Below are 7767 nucleotides of genomic sequence, written 5' to 3'. Positions count from 1 at the left end.
TAATAAGTAAAATATATAGTTTGTCAGATAGTGTTATGTACTCTTAAGGAAATAAGACAGGAATCTCAGCATGAATAACTATAACTCCCTGACTTCCTTCTGGCCTTTGCTTAAATGTCACCTCTGAGTGAGGCTTTCCTTAATCAAGGCATTTTAAACTTCAGAGCCGAGCTGAAATTCTTGTTAGCTTGTCTTTGCTTGTCTGCCCCACTAGAACATAAGCTCATGAAGAAAGAACTAGTTTACTACTGTACGCATAGCTTCTAGAATATTCCCTGGCTAATGAAAATTTGCTGAATGAATAAATGATTATTTTCTCCAACGGTTAAAACAAAACAAAACAAAACTCTCCAAACCGGTTCTTCAGAAAAGGGAGACAGGATAAGGCTGCACAGAGTTGGTGTCAGCATTCCCTGAAGTGATTACAAATTAATTTTATAACTTTTGCGAAAGTTGGAACGAGGGCGTGTTTGGTCAGGAGGGTTGAACTTGAGGTTGGCGTTACCTTCTGATTCCACAGCATTAACTGCTTCTGCAATCAGAGAAAGAAAGAAAATCTTGTTTTACAAAGAAAATGAAGTGATTCTGATTGACAGAGACCTGGGTTCTTGGTCTAGCAGTCGGGAAAGGTCTCCGTTGAAACTTCTTGCACAGGAACTCAGGGACTAGGGCGCTCTTGTTCTTTGCTTGCTCCCTTCTGGCACTCCATGAAGGCCACAGAGCTTTCTGGAAAGTTTGGGCATGGGTGTCAGCACACCTGGTCTCCTCTTGGCTCAGCCTATGACCAGTGGTGACACAGGTCTTTTCTCTCCCACAGGGCTTTGGTAAATATTCAGTGTGATAATAATGAGGTCAGGTAACTAACAAGCCCAAGGTCACACAGTAGGATAGCTGGAACTTGAACCCACAGAATCTGGGTCTAGAGCCCATGCTATTAGTCACTACTCTGTTGCCTCATTGAGTCCTTCTTCTGGGTTGAGTACTCTGCTAAGTGAAAAACACAATTTCCTTGCGTTCTCAAATCCTTTCCAGGAGATGGGTGTGCTCTTCATCTCCTGTTTACAGATAATGGAAATGAAGATGCAGGGTAAACAATAACTTGTCCCAGATCATAGCGGAGTTTGTGGACAGGACCTGGATGGACATAGATCTTGGGGACTCTGAGGCTGTTTCACCCTCTATTGCTGCATAATAAACCACCCCCAAATGCAGTGCTGTGAAACAACCAATTTGTTTTGCTCCCAGATTCTGTGGGTTGGAAGTTGGACATGGCTTGTCTCTGCTGCACAATATCTCAGGCCTCATCTGGGAAGACTCAGTTGCTGGAGGTGACTTGACAGGTGGGGCCGGAACCATTTGCAGTCTCCCTTCACTCACATGTCTGGAGGCTGAGGACGGCTTTCAGCTGGTACTCCAGCTGGGCTGAAGGTCAAAATGCCAACACGTGGCCTTTCAGTGCTGGCTCTCCACGTGTGCTGTCTTAGACTTCCGCACAGTGGGGTGGCCGAGTTCCAAGAACCCCAGGGAGAAAAGTGGAGGTGCATGGCATTTTCTGACAGCACCACTTCTGCTGTACTCTATCAGTCAAGGCAGCCGTAAAGGTCCACCATGTTCAAAAGGAAGGAACGCGGTTCCGTGCCCTCATTCGCAGGGTGTCAAGGCCACACTCTAAGGAGAGCATGTGGATGGGAACTCTTGCTATGACCATCTTTGGTAAATGTAATCTGAGGCAAAAGCCAACTGCATCTGTGGTTCTCAAACTTCATGGCACATTAGAGTCACTTTTCTAAGTCCTAGTGCCCAAGCTCTACTCCAGACCAATGAAATCAGCATTTCTGGGAGTGGGAGCAAGGCATCAGTATTTTCTTTAACTCCCAGGTGATTACAGTGAAGCCTTCTTCCATGTTTTCAAAGCACCTGGCAGAGTATCTGGCTTGTGAAGAACTAGTGTCTCTCCAAGTGTGAACACCTGTGATTCTTCATACACAAGGTCGTACTAGGTAGTGCACAGGTGGATGTAAAAAGTTGTAGTTCTGTGTTTCTTTTTACAGCTATCTTCTAAGTAGGACAAGTGATTGTTGGCTTCCATTTTTGGTGGTTATGTAATTTCCTTTTTAAATACATTTGAGTAAAAGAGGTAAGGAGGTAAAGGTAATTTAAAAAATTCTTAGTAAATAATGGTATAGCTCGAATGCACATAGGGCGATCACAAAAGTGCTGTGTGAAAGATGAGCCTGGGAACACCTGAGGCAGATCACCTAATGGTAGCTGTGTTACTATGAATAGAATTACCTTTAAGGATTGCTAGTTGAAAGTTAACTTTGGGTCATTCTGATAAGTTAAAAATACACATCTGAGAACCGTTTTGAGAAAGAAGTGGGCAGAAAAGGACCAGCATGTTTGTGAAGCAAATAGCCCTTGGTAAGTTTCCTGGTTCACTGCAAGGAGCTGCAAATCCTTTGAATTAATTGCAGCAACCTGACAGGGAGATTTCCATAACGCCTTGAGGAGGCAGAGAAGTCGGTCATTTCTCTAGCTCTCAGGAGGAACCCAAGAAATTGGGGAAACAGGTATTACATGTAAACAGAAGATGAAAAAGAAAGGGCGTAGAAAAAGGAGGTGGACCAGAGGGGGGAGGCTCTGGAGAGTCCCTAGGCCTCATGCGAGTTTAAGCCAGTCCTTGAGCCCTGACCCCTATCCCCAGGCCTTAAGAGAGTGGAACTCTAACCCCTAGGATCCTTTTAGATCAAATGTTCTATAATTCCAAGAATCATCTGGTTCCAGGAACATCTACTTAAAAGCCTCCTGGGCATAGGCTGTGCCCAGAAAGGACAAGGCCAGGGAAGGCCAATCAGAGGCCAGGACTGAGGGGTAGTGTGTGGGGCTTTTTGGCAAGTCTAGGATTCCTCATTGTCAGTATATGTGGTTCTTCTCAGGCATGTAGTGAAAAGGGAAAAGCCCAGGATTAGAAAATCAGACAGACCTGAGTTCAAAATCCCAGCTCCTGCAGATTTTGGCTGTGTGTGAGTAAGTTACTTAACTTCTCTGAACCTCGGTTTTCTGGTCTATAAAATGGGATCAATAATAGTATGCCTTTTGGGTTACTGTAAGGTTTAAATGAAACAATGCCTAAAAAATGCCCAATACATGGAAGCTGTTGCTGATTTTTTTTGAAGCTGACATACCAGTTCTGTGCTGGGCTAGAGCTCACTGTCCTGTGCTGCTTCTGCCATTTCCTTCCTGAGTTCAAGAGCTGACAAGTGGTCTTAAGATCTGGTTCCAATGATACCAGGGTCCCAATTGTCCCTCTGTGCAGTGCATGCCTTCAACCAAGTCCTGGTAATATAGCAGGCATCCAATAAACATTAATTGAATGAATGAATGAAATTGTTGTGGAAAGAGGGGTTCAGAGGAAATCTGAAGGAGCTATACGCCAAATGACTGAGACTCTGGACACAGACTTGCTATGTGTGCAATCCAGAGAAGGCGAAGTGGGGGCGAGGAGTCAGGTGGTGGAGGGCGGGGCAGGGAAGACTTTGAAGAGGAAGATTTTGAGCTGAACTCTGAGGGATGGGTGGGATTAAAGGCATCTCAGACAGAAAAAACCGGAAGCTCGTTCCGAGGCGAGGCAGGTGGGAGAACCAGGTCTCAGTCCACATGAACGTGTTGCTCTGAGAAGGAATCTCCAAGGTAGCAAGATTGCTGTCCCAGCGGTGTTTAAGCAAGCAAGGGTGACTCCAGTAGGAGTGAGTGACTCCAGTAGGAGTTGGGCTGATGCCTTTTAATGTCTTTCCCAGTCAGAGATCTTGGACTGGGAAGGCCCTGGCTGGACTCAGGGGAGTCCGATGGATAGAGGTTCCAAAGGTTTAAGCCCGTCTTAGTCAACTGTGCATCTGTTAACTGGTCTAACAGGTGCCTCATTCCTCTGTCCATATTCTTGAGTCTCTACAAACCATAGGCTCCAAATTCTGTAGCCTATGGCTTACGTAAAATGGACAGGAGAGGAAAAAGTCTCTGCCCAGGGCCACATCTAGGGGTTTTCTCTCCCTACTTATGTTTAATCTGTCTGTGGAAAATGTTTCTTGCTAGTTTCATCCACTTTTCTCTTTCCTGTTTCCTTTAATAATACAGCCCTGCTCTTCCCAAGTTTGGCTAACACACGGCTAACTAGCTAAATACTACATTTTCTGAACCTCCCTTGCAGTTGAGTGTGGCCATGTAATTAAATTCTGAGCAAATGTAATGTGTTCTACTTTTAGGTTCTGGCCTTAAAAATGAATTCGCATGTCCTCCCCTGGTCCTTTCCCACTCTCTTTCCACAGGCTGAAATGCGGACGTGATGGCAGGTAATGAAGCAGCTGCCTTGGACCTCAGATTGGAAGCCATGTTCTCAGGGTGGCAGAACCATGAGCTAAAAGCAGCTGGAGTCCCTGACACAGTGGAGTTGCCACTTTAGTCCAGGAGGACTTGCCCTTGGAGCTATTATGTGATAGACAGATAACTTTCTATCCTGTTTTGAGTCTTCATTACAGCTGCCCAAACTTGTCTCTCTATCAATATATCCTCTTGGCTCCAATCATACCTCTTATTTGCCTCCATGATGTTCTCAAACATTGGTTCTGAGACCAATAATACCAGATAAGGATCTTTCTCCCCAAGCTGACCTCCCAGAACCCTGTCCTGGCAGCCCCCTGGGCAAAGGGACCTACCTCACACTCCAGGATGGTAAGGATCCTTGAATTTGAGTCCTGAAGAACTTGGGGTAAGTCCCTTCATTTTTTAAGTCTTGGTTTTCTCCATTTTGCAGATGACACCAATAAACAACATTCATTTCAAAAGGTGGTTTTATATGAATACAATATAATTAACAAGATTGTTATTCTGAAAATATGGAGGATCTGGGGAGGGGGCTTGTTTCATGGGCAGCATTAAAAAGAAGCGGAGGGACTCTCTTGTACCTCATAAGGGACCATAAAAACCTATGCATACCAAAACAAAATACACACACACACACACACACACACACACACACACACACACACACTCACACACCACCACCTCTACATGCCCCTACAAAATCAGAAACACTGCCTCTCAGATACATAACCAAATACAAACACTAACAAAAGATATTCATTGCTTCATGCACATGCAGACACATACAGAACTGTATGCAAATAAAAACACGCAAAGAGAGGACAAAAACAAGCTGCGGTTGCTGTACTTTGTTTATTGTTGCTGTCAGGGGGTTCCGGGTTCTTCAGTGTCTTTCTTTTGGAGGGGACCTTTGTGACTGCATCTCTACTTCCTGCCTCTTACTCCCTATCCTGGCCTTTTTCTGGGGCTGAGGCTGCTTCCTTGGTGGCCTGTCAGAGCCTCAGTCAGGTGGGGTAAGTCCTGGGGTTGGGGTGGAAGCAAGCAGGCCTGGATCTTGCCCCCAGGTACTGATTCCTCCGTGGTCCTGCCTCCATTCCTGTGTAGTGTCCATGCTCTGTCCCCATCTGGGGAAGGAAAGGAGGTGGTGAGAGGGACAGAGGCCTGGGTTCTAATTCTGCCTCTCCTACTCACTTGTTCTGTGACTCTAGAGAAAGACTCCGCCCTCTCTGGGCCTCAGTTTCCTTCTTCGTAAACCAGGTTTCCCTCCAATAAGAAAGGGTCTACCTTTCCCCCTTCGCTCTGGTCACTAGGAAACTCAGACTCAAATGTATTCTATGTTGAGACAGTTCTTCGATCCCTCCTCCCTACACAACCACACACATTCAGCCCTGTCCTTTGGAGGCAGAGGGACAGCCGCTGGTGGTCGGAGCACCTGACTCCTTACCTACAGCTCTGTGTCAGGGCCGTGCCCTTTGCTTTTTCCGCTCTGTATTCTGGAGCTTAGTCACCAGCTTCCTCTCATGCCCACCTGGGCTGGGGCGGTTGGTGTTGGCAGCAGCTTCTCTCTTGGTGCGACCTTTCCGGCCTCCTGCTCCTGGAAACAGAGGCAAGAGCCTAAGGCGAGGTGGCTGGAGGCGTGATCAGAAGCCTCGAAGGAGAGGCAGGGAATTGGGAGTGCGGTGGTGGAAGGAGCTTGGTTGGAGTAGAGAAGTTATGGGGTTGTCACCACATAGCTTTCTTTAGGGCAGTCATAGTCCCTATTTTCCTGTCTGAGGAATGGAATGAGGGCCTTGAGGGGATCTGTCTTTGCTCCGATTTTATAGGCATGTGTGAGGCCCCAGGGCTGAGTAGGGCAGTGCCCAGTGGATGAGGGGTCAAGGGAACAGGTTGGAAAAGGGTGAGGGGTGGGGAGAAGTCCTAGGAGAGGGGTCCTGATTTGTGGGTTTGGTTCAGACTGTTTGTCAGGGCTGGGGGTCAAAATTGGAAGAATCAGGAAGGTGGCAGGGCCAGGCCTTACCCAGGTAAGAATGAGCCAGGCTGTAGAGGTCGTACTCATCCAGGCTGGGCTCTTCGTCCTCTGGGCCTGGGCACTGCCGGGATGGGCTGGCTGCTCTGGGCAGGGTAGCCATCATGTCTGACTTACTCTCACTGTCTCTCTCTCTCCTTTCAAAGCTGTGTCTGTTCTAGGTTTCCTGACACCTGACAGTTCACTGGATTCAACTTATAAGGCCAGGCTCCTCCTCAGCCTGCAGTCTGGCTTCAGTCCCTCAGGCCCTGTCTGATGCAATCTGGCTGTTTCCCAGAACTCAGCGCAGCAAACACCAGTCACGCGAGGGGAAAAGAGTTAGTCTTGTGAGTCCCAGGCCCCTTCACCTCCTCCCTGTCTCTGGGGCTCGCCCAGCTGGGTATTTTCCACAGAGGAGATCCCCGCCCCTAATGGAGGAGGAGGAGGAGAAGGAGGAGGAGGAGAGAGGCAAGGTCTGCGCATAAACAGGCCTTGGGATCTCAGCCAGCAGGATCCTGAGGGCCTCACCTGGCTGGCTCCTTCCTGTCCATCTCCTGCCCTCTGCCATATGCACCTTTTGGGCTTGGTATCATAGCCACACAGCTGACCTTCACTTCCACCCCAACTCTAGCTCAGATTCAGGACTGTGGTGGCAGAATATGAAGTGAAGAACGTGGGAAAGGATATCAACATTCTATGTACTAGGTCAGTTTTTATAGGAAACATCTTGGAAAGCCCCCTTAATATCCTGAGCTGGGGGTCCCTGGGTAATTTTCCTAACTTGAGAGGGAGGCTTGCGGAGTGGTTAAAAGTACAGATTCCGGAGCCAGATCTCAGACCCCTGATCCACTACTTCCTGTGTGACCCCAGACAAGTCACTTTACCTCTCTGTGCCTCTGTTTTCTGCTTGCATTTCTCCCTGGCCTGAGCTAGAATTAAATTTAGCTTTTGTTTTCCAGATTTGGGTGATTTGCGTGTTCTTTAACACTCAGGAAATGAAAGTGAAGACAAGAGGACACTTGAATAAAAACAAAGTTGGGGTAATAACAGACCAGATGTTAAGAGGAAGAGGAAAATATCTTTAATTTATACAAATATAACGCACCAAGACAAATTTAGGTGAAGAAAATTAGTAAACACGGTGTTCTTGCAAAGGAGGGTGTTTTATCACTCATTGCGGCAGCAAAATAATTCCCTTTATCATGACATGGGATGGGATAGATTCTAGTCTCAGGTCATTGGAAATAAGTTTTTAGCTTCTTGAATGCCCAGCAGGACAGTCAAACGTCACGCAGGACGTGGGACTATTCTGTGTGCGGCTGCCCTGCTCCGCCTCCCTTGTAACTACCAAGAAACACCACAAATTCTCCAGCTGCCTCAAGAGG

At 47.2% G+C, this 7767-nt stretch overlaps 1 protein-coding gene across 1 annotated transcript; it reads right to left on the bottom strand.

Moving 5' to 3' along the window:
• Positions 1 to 5210: 5210 nt before the first annotated feature.
• NUPR1 (nuclear protein 1, transcriptional regulator) lies at positions 5211 to 6755 on the bottom strand. The gene is made up of 3 exons (XM_039884606.1): positions 6395 to 6755; positions 5822 to 5971; positions 5211 to 5501 (listed from the first exon to the last, which is right to left on the bottom strand). Exons 1-2 carry the CDS (start codon positions 6507 to 6509, stop codon positions 5835 to 5837), a joined length of 252 nt encoding a protein of 83 aa, XP_039740540.1. The 5' UTR covers positions 6510 to 6755; the 3' UTR covers positions 5211 to 5501; positions 5822 to 5834.
• Positions 6756 to 7767: the final 1012 nt, after the last annotated feature.

Source organism: Pteropus medius, unplaced genomic scaffold, assembly GCF_902729225.1.
Source record: "Pteropus medius unplaced genomic scaffold, Ma_sr-lr_union100, whole genome shotgun sequence".
NCBI lineage: Eukaryota > Metazoa > Chordata > Mammalia > Chiroptera > Pteropodidae > Pteropus > Pteropus medius.
The sequence above is the reverse complement of the archived record's forward strand: the minus strand, read 5'-3'. Positions and strand labels throughout refer to the sequence as shown.